The sequence below is a fragment of the Centroberyx affinis genome, unplaced genomic scaffold (assembly GCF_046629955.1).
Source record: "Centroberyx affinis isolate AG114_WGS23_722 - 3 ecotype Tasmania unplaced genomic scaffold, CSIRO-AGI_Caff_v1 ptg000107l_1, whole genome shotgun sequence".
In the NCBI taxonomy this organism is placed as follows: Eukaryota; Metazoa; Chordata; class Actinopteri; order Beryciformes; family Berycidae; genus Centroberyx; species Centroberyx affinis.
The window spans coordinates 74420-88170 of NW_027278809.1; the positions used below are offsets into that span (position 1 = coordinate 74420).

A 13751-nucleotide genomic window follows, 5' to 3' on the forward strand; every position below is an offset into this window, starting at 1 on the left:
CAGGTGAAAGTCAAGACCAAGACCAATGAGCTTTGGTCACCCAGTAACAAAGCTATGTCTTCTTCAAGAATCTGAGGATAATTGATGAACTGTTCTGATCATTTGGGATGGGGAGAAGACAATGATGGACTAAATCCGGAGGCCAGTACCCGTTTCGGACGGACGGGGCGAAGAACGAGAAGATGATTTCTCTAGATAGTTGAACTTAAACTAAGTAACATAGCATGTAGGCTCCTTTAATTTAAGTTAAAAAATTTTTTGAGGTAATCGGACATTCAAGGACATTGATAACAATTAGGGGCCGGTAATGTAGGAGCCTAAATGCAGTTTATTGATGTTTACAATTTACAATTTCTCATTTGGCAGATGCTTTTATCCAAAGCGACGTACACATGAGATTTTAATACAACACAAGGAAGGTTCTAGTCAGGAGAGAACAACGAGAGTAAGTGCCATAAAGCTAAGTTCTGGTCCAACAGGACATAGGTGCTACGAGGCAGTGCTATGAGGCAATGCATAGAGTGCATAGAAGCAGATGAAGAGGTTTGTTTTTTGTTTTTTTTGGTTACACAGTCCATTAGGTGAGTTTGTGTGTGTTTGACTAATTAGCATGCAATAATTTAAGTTCATATGTAAAACAGCCGATTTTTTTTGATGTGGATAAGGACGAGGGGAATCGTTGGAGCGTAAAGCTAAGGCTTCCTTCATTGCCTACAATATTCATAAAAAATCTAATTGATGTAAATTTTCTTTTTCTTTTCACCATTGCTAGTTCTTATGTTGCTGTATACCTGGGAAAAAATCTAATTTTTTCATCAATGTTAAATATTTTTTTGCCTCGTTAAGCCTTTTTCACATTAAGCCTTTTAGAATGTCCCCGATTTGGTTCCCTAGTCACTAACTAGTCCATTATTGTATTCGTCAGGCACTTTTGCTTAGTCTCCGATTGCACAGTGAAAATTCTTGATGTTTATTTCAATGTGATTTGTTCTTCCATTAGAAGAAGAAAACTACAAGCAATGACATCATGGCAGTATCAGATTTCCATCAGATTTTCAACCTGCAAAAAGATGTATGAGGTATGTTCAGCATTGTCCACTAGATGTCGCATTAATCCCAATAAATGTATCAAGCAAAGCTGATGTAGTGATGCTTTACAGTTGATCACAACTCAGCCACAGGATCAGCTTTATAGTAACAGTAAACAGTTAAAGTTACCTGATTGATAAAGAGTCACTGATTGTACTGTTATAAAACTTACTGTTCGTCATACTCCACGTCAGTGGGCCAACAGATCATAGTGCAGCAATCTCTGTGTCTGCCTTGAGGCATTTTTTCATTCGTTCATTATTCCCAGCTATACTCTAAGAGGAGTCATCTTTGAGAAAGTATCCTCGCTAGCTAAAGCTAATAGGTAAGCTTGATGGTTTAAACAGTTGCTCTGAGCAAAACCAACTAGTTACTTAGATACCATTAGTTAACATAAATACTGTCCGCATGAGATAAATAGTAAAGCAACGGTCACTGCATCCATTCATCTCAAAATGTTTATTAATCTTGTGAAATGTAAATGCTTTTCTTACACTGAAAACTGAATGCAGCAGCTTGTCATGTAGGTAGATATATTTATGTGACAGCTGGACGCAGACTGATGACAATAGAATAGTGTCCTTAGTGCCCTATCTAGGATCTCCTATCTAGGGAAACGCTAATTAGTGACTAGGGATTCAAATTGGTCACAGCCACTAGCAGCTCCCGACCCTGACCTCTGACCTCCCAAGAGAAAAGACAGTTTCCCTACAGGGGTCGATAGAGGATCACTTTATTATTATCATTACTGTTTACAACTTACTCAACTCTTTCTTAACATATGACATAAAGGAAGGTTTTGCCCTTTTGGAGGTTTTGAATTGTGCCAAGTGTATATACAGCATGTATACAAATAAACAAAGATGAATCATGAACAAACATCTGAGTCAGAGGGTATATTGCATGTCCTGTTCTCCATATACCCCATGAAGATATGTGTTGTTGAAGGGCAATCTGTTTCTCCCATAATAAATACCTTACCAAGTCAACCTCATTAAAATACTGTCACGTCATCTCCCTCTCTCTTTCCCAATGTTTCCTGTCTCTCTACTTTCACTTATAAAATAAAGGCAACAATTCCACAAAAAATAATCTTGACAAGAACAAAATACTGTCATGTTAGTACTTGTTAGTAACTTAAAACCTGGGTACATTTTGCTAGATCACCCTGTGGTATAGACTGAAAATGAAGGTCTGAAAGCCAAAGTTGCACTGGGCTTATAAAAAGGGGAACAGAGACATTCCTTGGACTTCAAAAGAGGACAACTTTAATGAAGCGAGACACAAACATCACCAAGACTCGTTTCAATGCTGATATACATCTTCAGAAGAAGGGAATCAGCTTCCAGTTGACTGTCTTTTCTGTCGCTTCAGCCTATGCTGCCTCCTCGGCCTTTGCTGCCTCTTCGGCCTTTGCTGCCTCCTCGGCCTTTGCTGCCTCCTCGGCTAACCGTGCGTCTAATAACGCCTTTGCTGCCTCTTCTGCCTTTGCTGCCTCCTCGGCTAACCCTGCGTCTAATAACGCCTTTGCTGCCTCCTCGGCTAACCCTGCGTCTAATAACGCCTTTGCTGCCGCCTCGGCCTTTGCTGCCTCCTCGGCTAACCCTACGTCTAATATCGCCTTTGCTGCTGCTTCGGCCTTTGCTGCCTCTTCAATCTTCTCCAGGTGATCACAGGTACATGAAAGGTCACTGTCTGTCCCGTTGGATTCAACAGTTTTGAAGCCTGGCTGGTCGGTGGTGATGATGCTGTTGATCCAGTCCTCGTACTCTGACACTCTGGTGTACACGCCTGGGAAGTTGTAATTAAATATAAATTATGGTTATTAAATATACTGGTGTGCTCTATTAGAAAATTACATTCATATAATTTAATTATGTTTAAATATGCACTCCAAGAAACCGGGAAAGGTAAAAAAGAAACACTCAATAGCCATCATTGTTTCAGAGCTCACATGAAGTCCCATTCAATCCCAGCACTGTGGTGCACTTGGGCTGTATGTATCAACCATAACAGAAAAGGAGTGCATAATAGAAGTTCTTTGAAATGTACATACTTGTAGTTTCTTTGTTCAATATAAACAGCTGTTTAATTGCCATTTTCAAAATGTCTTGTGTGACATTCCCACCTGGATGATGAGGCAAGCCACAGCCTTTACCAAAGCTCACCACTCCAGCCTGGATCCAGCGCTTGTCATGTTTGACCACTATAGGACCTCCTGAGTCTCCCTGTGGGTGAAATATTCTCTGTTACACAGGACATATGATGATAATAATAATACGAATAATAAGAATAACAACAATAATAATAACAATAAGAGGAACAACAACAATTAGAAGAATAACATTTTCCCTGTCAGATTAACAGTCACTTGCATGACATGAGTCCTTAAATTCTCTTAGTTTGCAGCTTTAGGTCTCTGTAGAAGATCTATAGTAGCCTATAATGGTCTTAACTTACTATAATGTAAAATGTAACTTAATACAGCACTTCTGGCTTTCATTGGAGTTCTTGCCAACCAGAGATTTTTTTATAGTGTAGAGAGGCATAACATGGCTTCAAATCTACCTTTGGTCCATTATCTACCAGCCGTACGTCAATTCACTAAACCCAAAAATATGATTAAGTCACAGCATCTAATATTATTGCATCTAATATTATTTACCACCAGTACTTTCTGGGTACAAAGTGGAGTGATGACTGATCACTGACAAGATATTATTTGGTCAGTGTGATAAATTATTAGACATAGGTCACAAAACTATCAGCTAAGATGGAACAACGCTGCCTGATGTGTTTTCTTTTTATATATACTGTATATTTGGCCTCAAAATAAATCTCTGCCAATTTACTTTTTCCATTACACGACAGCATCAAATTTGGACTCAGGCTTAGGCCACACCTTGCCCTACCATTTATTCCCCATGCAGCTATGAAAGTGGCAGCCTAAAGCTAGCCTTAAAGCCACATTCATTTACATTATAAAATGTCTCTCTTCTGTGTCAGAAATTACTAGAAATCACTATTTCCTAAAAAGAAAGAGGAACATCTATGTTGGCTAAAGAGAGAGCAATGGACCTGGCATGTATCCACTCCTCCCTCCATCAGTCCAGCACACATCATGCCTTCAGTGATGTCGAATATCGTGTTCAGACAGGTACACTCTCTGTTGCCCACGATGGGAACCTTTGCTTCCTGGAGAGTCCCTGGATAAGGGAGGGAAATGGAGAAAATACCTGGAGGGGGGGAGATCTAGACATTAATGACACATACTTACAAATCAGTGTTAGACCTGTTTGCCAATATATGAGGCCGGCACTGGCCTTTTATTAAATTGAATCAGATATCGGCCAGCTGCGTTTACATGGAGCCTTATCAGAATAGTAGCCCAATCAGAATAAAAATGCCTCATATAAAAGCCTCAATCAGAATAAACTGGAACGATCTGAATGAAATTTCATTCTGTTTGAGAGGGGTGGTTTAACCCTTTCATAATCCGGTCAATAGATAAAATTTCGTCATGTTAACACTCATTCCGATCACTTTCTTTATCTCGCCTCTTTCTGCACACGCTCGCGCATTTAACGTAAGTATCGTCAATTACGTTTCCCTTTTTTCCGGGAGGATTGGAATGGATGTGTTTGTTATTTAACCCCGGGGCACTCGGGCTTAATGTAGGCGGCACAGCCCATCTTTATATCAAGTCCTGACTCCGCCTCTCCAGGCCAGTTTCGGTTTATAGCGGTGAAAATTACAAATGGAGCCAATCATTGCGGGGGCAAAACAAAACAAAACGTCTTTTTCTGACACTTATGGAGATGAATGTTTTGATAAAACTGTTGCTTCATCAGAAAGAACAGCAGTAAAGAAATAACCGACGCAGGTCCATCTTTTAAAAAACGTAAGCCCATGTTAGAGTGCTGGATTCGGTGTTTTGCGCATGTCAGAAACTTTTATTCTGATTACATACTGTGGAGCATGTAAACGCACATCTTAATGCGATCGTTATATTTAGCACTCATGTAAACACTTGCGTGGCAATCTTTAGAGTTCCAAAAATAACAAAAGTAATTTTATGGCTATTTTTGGAATTCGAAAGATTGGTCCTCAAAGACTTCAGTTGTTTTGGAGTAGGCTGCTACGGAGTTGTGCTGGGAAGCTCCGGGAGTGTTATATCGACTAACAAACTTCACCAGAGTTTCATGGGGGTGAGTTGGGTAAACTATTCCTTTAAGGAGCTGCTGAAAGAATTTCATTAGTCTGACTTTCAATGGAGAGTTGTAGTGTCCCTTGATGGTCTAAAGGCTGTTTCAGTCCAAGCCTACTTAAAATTGATCAAACAACTGAGAACATTTTTGTTCAAGAGCAGGAGAGTAGGTTTGCAGGACATACAAATAAACATTGAAGCAATTTCTGCAGTGCTACAGGACCAGATATTCAGGGTTCTAAAATTTAAGGCAAGAGGCCATTGACCTGTAAATTGCTGATATGTTTAGCAGCCAATGGGCCCAAGGTCAAAAATAGATAAAACTTAGTCTGTCCCCTGGGGCTGAAAATAGTAATATTTTATTAAGATACATCTAAACAAAATTATCTTCTATCTGAAGAAAGTTCTCTAGAAACCTCTATGTACAATTCGTCGTTCAACATAAGATCTTGGAATTTTATTGTGATTGATTGATTGCAAACTTTCAAGTAATACATTTGTAAAAGATCTAGCAGTGAGCTATTTGTTTGTTACTGTGCTATCTTTCTGTTTTAGTTAAATCTGTGTTTAATTTGAACTGTTTGGGGACTAGTTTAGCTGAAACTAGTTTAGGTGAATCTATTTAAATTTCAAAGTGTTTGGCTGGGGGAAGGAAGACTGCGGGTGCACAAAGACAAGGGAGAATAGGGACACATGGCTAGGGTTGTTAGGAATAATCTTGTAACTTCCACTACCTTTCCTACTTCTTGCTTTCCTGTCTACTACGTAATGTGTCTCTCCCCCATCCCTGTCTTAACATCAGCTCATAGGGCCCGTAGACATGGTACTACTTTCAAGTGTAGGAACCCATCTAACTCGATTTACTCGCTCCAGCTGTCCTTATCATACTATTGCTGGAGGACTCTCGAACTGCCAGTTGACAGTTAAGAAAACTGAGACCATCTCAGCCTATGCCCTGTCTGTATCCCTCCACTTTCTGGCCCTCACAGAGACTTGGTTTGGTTTGGTTCCCAGCAGGGACGCTTCCACAAAATTCAATGTTGCGGGGCTGTTAGACTCTTAATCTTTTTTTGCTTCTATTGAAGGATTGCATGGGTTCTCTTTGGGTTGAGAAAATACTCTGACCTCTTGTGAAACCCTTTCAGACCCCATTGGATAATGTCAAAACTGCTTTGTCATCAAGCTAAAAAACAGTTTTTGTTACTTCCTGAAAAATTTGACATTTTGGAGATTTTCGGCTGACAGTGACGATATGAAAACTAGAAAAATATAAACTTTTGGATTAATATAAACTTGTCTTACACTATTACACTCAAGGTGTATAAATATTTTCTTAGCTCAGAGCTCTTGGCTAAATAAGTTTGAGTCTCTGCTCACCAAAATTCTTGATGTTCCCCCAGCCGGTGATCCAGGCCAGAGTGCCGTTGTAGAAAGTGCTATTGGTTGCTGCCAGGCAGGCTGGGCAGATGTATTCAGTGAAGGTGACTGGCTCAGACAGTTTCAGAAGACAGATATCATTGTTGTTATCAACAGGCTTCTTATAGTCAGGATGGCAGATGATCTCGGAGATGCCTCTCTCAACCTCATTGGGGTTGATACCCGATTGGTTCTGACGGCCCAGATAGATTAGGAAATCAGACGCGTTCAGACTGGGGAGGAAAAAAGTGAAAATTACTGATTTAGGAACACTTCTCATTAAGACACAAAGGGTTGGAGTAGAAAGAGGTTACATGTCATTAGTTTACAGTCTAATCAGACAAAGCTATTTTTGACCAGTGACTATACTTATCTGTTGAAGAAATAGAAAAGAAAAAACAGCATGATTATTATTATTATTATTATTATTGTTGTTGTTATGAGAGTATTCAAGCAATTTCTGCATCAGATAGTCGACCAAATGTGCTTATAATCCCCAAAATATACCAAATCTAAAACCCATTCAAACTGTCTCACTACAAATATAGCCACAAGCGGCATCCAAGCACACTTCGAAAAGACAGACAGACAAAACATTACAGAAGGAAGACAAGTTAGACAGACACACACACACAGACAAGTTTTCTGAAGTCTATTAGTATTATGGCTACTTTTGTGTTAGCCCTTGACTTTTGTCAAATTCATCATTTAATAGCATCCATATAGTTCATCGCACATTGGTCACAATGGCTAAACTTTCTATTGGGAAATATGACCCTTGTTTTTGGCAGTTTATGATTTCAGAAAAGACAAGCCTGGATTTGAACCCACAAACTTCCACATGAATGGCTGGTGCTTTACCTGCTGAGCCAAACTCCTAATGTAGTTTTAAGTTGAAAAAAAGGGAGAAGTATTGTCATACTGCAGCCTATGATTGACGGTGCTAACCACTTAACCACATACAACAATATTGTGCTCTCCGGTAACAAATAAATCGATACTAAATCACATGGGGGAGAAAATTGCTGCTGCACTGCTCTCTATGCTCTCCAATCAGTGATGTCTGCACTATGTGATTCAGTGTTTATTTACTTATTTTATGAAAATTATCCATATTAACCAACAAGGTCTTACCGTCCACCTGGGAACAAGTCTCTGAAAGAGAATAGGAGAAAAACAATCATTTCAGCAAACATGCTACTGTTGATATTAACAGATATGTGAATGCACTGTTGGAAAGAGAGTCGCCCAGATCTTCACGATTAAGGTTTGAATCCAAGAAAACAGCTGTCCCTGTGTTTTTAGACAGACTGAACTAAAACATCATTCAGGTTCTCTGTTTCTATTTAAAGCAGCATTTGCCATGAAGAGTGAGACAAAACCATTTGCATTTTAGTGCTCTTAAATCCTGACAGTGCTACCTGTTTTTAATTGGTTATTCATGACTTAGTGACAGTAGGTCGTGGACTCAAACTCCCAATCCTGTATTCAGAAAACCCATGCCTTTGCCTTACCCACTATACCAGCTATACTGACTATCACAGTCAGTTTTTGCTATAAACAGAGGGGGGGCGACTTCAGAATCGGAGGTAGGTACCAGCGTATGAAAGATTTATCTCACTTCAGCCGTCATGTCCTGAAAATTGCAGGTCTTTAGACCAAAGTGTTAAGATTTCATACACGTTATCAATTTTTGCAGCTTTGATTTTGGAAAGCAATTATAGTGCCACCTTTTGACTCACCAATTATTTGGTATTGACTCATGCCTGTTGGATGCATGATGAGTTGAGGTTCGGAGCACTAGCTTTAGCAAGCTCACAGGAATTTCTTAAAAAAAAAGATTGTGGGGCCCCCTTTTGACTGTTTTTGATGATTGTTTTTAATTAAACTTGAATATATGGGTTAAACCGCTTAGATTAACATCCAACTACCAAGTTTCACAATGACTGAAGAAACTACCATTGAGTTCTGGCCAATTATGTAGTTCGACATGATTTTTTGGGGTTTTGGGTTTGTTTATCTCATTGGATTTGTGTATCTCAGTCCCCTGAAGCTGTCTACCAAGTTTGGCATTAATAGGATTTATTTACAAAACATAAATATGTGTGCTCTAGCGCCACCATCTGGCCAATATGTGTGGGCTGCCTTGGCTGAGTAGTAGGGGGCATAGGAGCCCACCTGCCAAATATGGTCACTGTAGGGCTTACGGTTTCTGAGCTGCAGACACTTTTAGTGGAGAAAAAGGAAGAAAGAAAGAAAGAATACAGCAAATACAATAGAGTTCCAGCACTACATGCTTGGATCCCTTACTATTGCTAGGAAGGGGAACACAAAGACAAACACTACCCGTGGTTCCTTACAAACCTGCAGTACATGGAATAAAGAGAACTCCTCTTTATTTTTAGCATGAAATCATGTAAATGACATATTATCAAAAGATATTGTACAATCTGGAAAGAGACGTATATAAAACATGCACCTTTCTTACTGTTGCATTATGGGGCACTATCTCAGTGATAGTACAGTATGTATTGCTCAAATGGTCATTCAGCATCATTTCCAAGTTGGTACACTTAAAATAATCAACAATTCTGCGGTTACTTACCTGGCATGATGAGTACATGCACTGCTGTCAATCATATTAGTACTATTTTCTAAAATCTTTTCATTGATATAATGTCAAAAAACACAGTTTTTGAACTTGAAAGACTCACTTGTTAAAGCAGTGAGCAGCTGACATCACCCATTCTTTGTTGATGAGGGAGCCGCCACAGAAGTGTTTAGAATGAAAATGAATACTGGCCTGCCAGCACCAGTTCCCTTCTGGAGCGTCCTCTCCATTCGTTATCCTGTCATTGAAAAATGGCTGGCCACACTCTGAGGCAGATGAGACTGGGGGAAAGGAGTAGGAGGCCAGAGAAGGAGACAAGGATATAGGATATAGGAAGGAAGAGAGAGAGGAAATAACAAAGGCAATAAAAGAATAATAAGTGTCCTAACTATTGTAATATTGGTGCTGCAGCACTTCGCCAATGTTAATAGCACCAGCATGTCCATTTACCAACCCTCCAATCTACTATTGGTCACTTCAACAAAAATATCTTTTGATATCATGTGTTTAGAATATAATTATTATTATTGTTGTTGTTGTAGCAGTAGTAGGAGTCATAGCAGTAGTAGTAGTAGCAGTAGTTGTAGTAATAGCAGCAGCAGTAGTTGTAGCAGCAGTAGTAGCAGTAGTTGTAATAGTAGCAGTAGTTGTAGCAGTAGTAGCAGTAGTTGTAATAGTAGCCGTAGTTGTAGCAGTAGTAGTTGTAGTTGTAGCAGTAGTAGCAGTAGTAGTAGCAATACTAGTAGTAGTAGTAGTAGTAACAGTAGTTGTAGTAGTTATAAACTACTACAACAGCAGTAGTATTGTTTCATATAATCACCACCTCAGCAGCATCAGGTCAGTGACTCTAGATTAACCAACAAGGTCTTACCCTCGGCCTGGGCCTCTGAAAGAGAACAGGAGAAAAACATTAAATCATTCATTTCAGCAAACATGCTACTGTTGATTTTTAACAAATATGTGAATGCGCAGTTAGAAAGAGAGTCTCTGCAGACAGACTGAACTAAAACACCATTCAAGTTCTCTGTTTCTTTTTAAAGCAGCATTTTCACATTTGTCATGAAGAGTGGGGGGAATCTATTTGCATTCTTGTGTTCTTAATACATAATAAAGCACAATATCCAGTGTCTTCAATAAGGTTTGTGTGCAGTCTACCATACAATTTAGGGCAAATCTAGTGTTAAACACAATCTGTTACATTTCCTATGTACTCTTTCAACTTCAACCTTATTTCACCAATAAATATGCAATCAAACAAACTGCATCATGTCCACTGACTGGCCAACATCTGATTTTCAATAAAAGACCAATATCAGCCCCACATACTGGATCAGTCTAATTCTAGTAGAAATGGTGTAAACTCACCACTGAGGAGCAGCAGGACTGACAGCAGACAGAAACCTTGGTGGATGGACATCTTTCCCTCTGGAGACTCTCAGGAAAGCCGGCTTAAATAAGCCAAATGCACCAGACCATCCTCGCCTACGTACACTCACTCGTCCAATGTCACATAGACTCACACAATAACTCTTCCACCCACAACACACACAAACACCCACACACACAAACACTCACTCACCTGCCAAGCACATCCCACCCACATGCACTATGATGCCACTATGATGTAATGTGTTTGCGTTATAAACAAATAAATATATAAATGTAAGATATGGTAAACATCTTTAAAGTCTCATAACCTGCTCATAATCATGATGCATTACAGTGCATTATGACATTTTCTGATGCAGTTATGTGTGTGTTACCAAACTGTACAGAATCATGTCTTCCACTTGTTCCACTGCCCTATTAAGACAGTGATAAGCTAGTAAAGCTTTATAGTTTCATTTTAAACCCAAAAACCATTAGCCATACCTACCACATACTGATTATGGTGATGTTTTATACATTATATTAGGCAAAAGGGCTTTAACTCCTGTGAAACTCACTGTAAAAAATCTGAAAGAGCTGGTCTCTCTTGGTGTCTTTAAACTGACAATAAAGGATATAAAGGATATTGAGGCAGGCACAGTAAGGCTCTGTCTTACTTTATTTCATTAAATAAGTTTGGCTGATGAGCCTGCTGGATTGATTTTGGACTATTGCCTGTGGAAAGGTTAATATAGAAGGTTTTGGTTTTGCTTTGTTCTCTCTTTTTCTGTGATTTTGACTATTTTTTTTTATCTTTATACATCGTTCTATGTTGTTGATCTGTAACTTTTGTGTCTGTCATGATGCTGCTTTCCTTCAGAGATTTTTAATTTCTAACTAATCTGGTTAAATAACAGTTAGCCTAAATATAATGAACCAACTCTGTTTGATTTGCTTGTTTGTTCTTGATTTCCTCTGTTTGCCATCCGTTTTATCATTTAGAATAGACTGGACCTGAAAGTCAAAGTCTGAGCCACAAATTATTTGTTTTTGTTGGATGAAAACCTTTTCATATTTCATAATATTTTCATCCAGACAAAGTCAGTGTAGAGAATGTGTGGTGTAGATGTTGTAGAAAACAGAGCTATAAGTATCTTCTCAGGGTTAGGGTTATTCTTTGCTGCTCCGGCTAACATCCGTTAGAAGTCATGGACGTTTGAATTTAGTTTGTATAACAATATTTTTTTCAGGGACTATTTTCTGGTGGATTCTGTTGTGTTGGTTTACAAGTTTGACAGAGAGAAATAGCATTGCATTCACCAATCCAGAAAAAAATAATAATATCCTTGTTGGTAGTTAGCCAGACTGTCCTAACTTTTTTAAAGCAAGAAGCCAAATCCACATCGTCCTTTTCACGATGCCTTTGTTTCCTTATCATTCGTCTTCTGGGTTTGATTTTCCCACCAAATAGCATGTGAATGCAATGCTGTTTGGCAGCAGACAATATCGTTCCAGACAGTCTATTCCCATTTACAGACTGTATTATTAGCCACAACCACTCAGCTATAATTTCAAGATGCATAAAATGATGTGACAGTCAAAATGCCTTTTTTTATTCAAACACATAAAAAGTATATTTAATTGTATTGCAATATACTTGTCATTTAAAATCCCTGGTCTCATTCCAGATCAAACATGGACCCTCAAACAGCCTTATCAGACAGGACTGGTCTCTGCTGTCCAGTGACACAGGAATCAACAGATAAAAGAAGTAAATTGAGGTGAGCAGGAGTCCAGCCAGTGTTAACGCCAACGCACAGAACAAGAAAACATCCACAGGCTTCCAAACCCTACTCACGCCTACGCCCAATGATCACTACCCACCGTCCACAAGGCCAGTAGAATAATCTAGAATCATGTTTTTGATGGAAAAATACCCCATGAGTTTCTCAGTTTTTCACAATTGCTTACACACATTTTCTGAAACTAGGGCTCATTTTCTCAAAACTCTAAACACAAAACCACTAACACAAAATGCAAAACTCCACAAATCACTGGCAAAATGAAGCACTACATTCAAAATATGGATGTCTATGGTTAACCGTTAATCGGTTAACCACCGAGTATATTTTTGACCGGTTACGCATGTCGGTCTATAGGTTAATTTGCACACACACTCCGCTCAACTAGCACTCTGAGCAGGGCTGCCAACTCTCACGCATTGACCGAGAGACTCACGCAATTGACACTTTTCACACGCTGTAATGCCACAAGTCCATTTTCTCATGCAGTGAAAAACAAATTCATAACTGATAACGGTGCTCAGAGTAATCAGGACGTCTGCGTCGCTCCCTCTCCTCTCATGCCGTGCGCACGCAGGCAGGAGTGAGAGTGAGTTGCTATGGTTACGGGGACGCTCTGTGTCTCTGTCGCTCTGAAACTTTCTCGCGGTTCCCAATAATAGGTTTTTAGGTTAGTATGCCTATGCAAAATCATGAATACAACACAACCTGTCAGCTCCGCTGCTCAAACTGTCTGTCGTTGGATTGTGCGTTTGTTTAATGTTGCCCGGCTTCTCGGTTGGGTGGAGTTTTCCATTTTTAAGAACTGTGATTGACCTGAACGTCTAAACACCGCCCAGCTGGCAAACGTTGGTGGTAAAACTGAACTGAACCAGTTGTCTCAGCGCTCAAAACAGGTGCAAACAAGGGACTCTCTATATTTATTTTTCAGAACCGGAACATCAGTGACGCCCCTGGATATAACCTAGAAGTGTTTCCTCTGTCAAAAGATTCAGGGAGACAAATATTCCCAGATAAAGCCCCAGAAGCTGCTGGTGACGCCCGTATTCATAGTGGCTGGAGGCTGTGTGGAGGGGGGCTGGGGGGGGGTGGCAAAAATCTTGGGGGGGGGTATCCGGCCTCGCGGCGTAAACAAACTGTTAACCTCCCAGTGATCCCAGAGATTGTGAGATCCGTCGAAAAGGAGAACGAATCCTCTGCTGTCTCAAAATATGATATCGGCTGTTGTGGCAGTGTGTCCTGGACAATTAAACAGTCA

At 39.7% G+C, this 13751-nt stretch overlaps 1 protein-coding gene across 1 annotated transcript; it reads right to left on the minus strand.

Moving 5' to 3' along the window:
• Positions 1–1894: 1894 nt before the first annotated feature.
• LOC139648518 (tryptase-2-like) lies at positions 1895–10810 on the minus strand. The gene is made up of 8 exons (XM_071524669.1): positions 10689–10810; positions 10195–10209; positions 9427–9604; positions 7847–7867; positions 6674–6945; positions 4168–4325; positions 3218–3317; positions 1895–2880 (listed from the first exon to the last, which is right to left on the minus strand). The coding sequence occupies exons 1-8, from the start codon at positions 10738–10740 to the stop codon at positions 2465–2467; spliced, it is 1212 nt and encodes a 403-aa protein (XP_071380770.1). The 5' UTR covers positions 10741–10810; the 3' UTR covers positions 1895–2464.
• Between the last annotated feature and the right edge of the window lie 2941 nt (positions 10811–13751).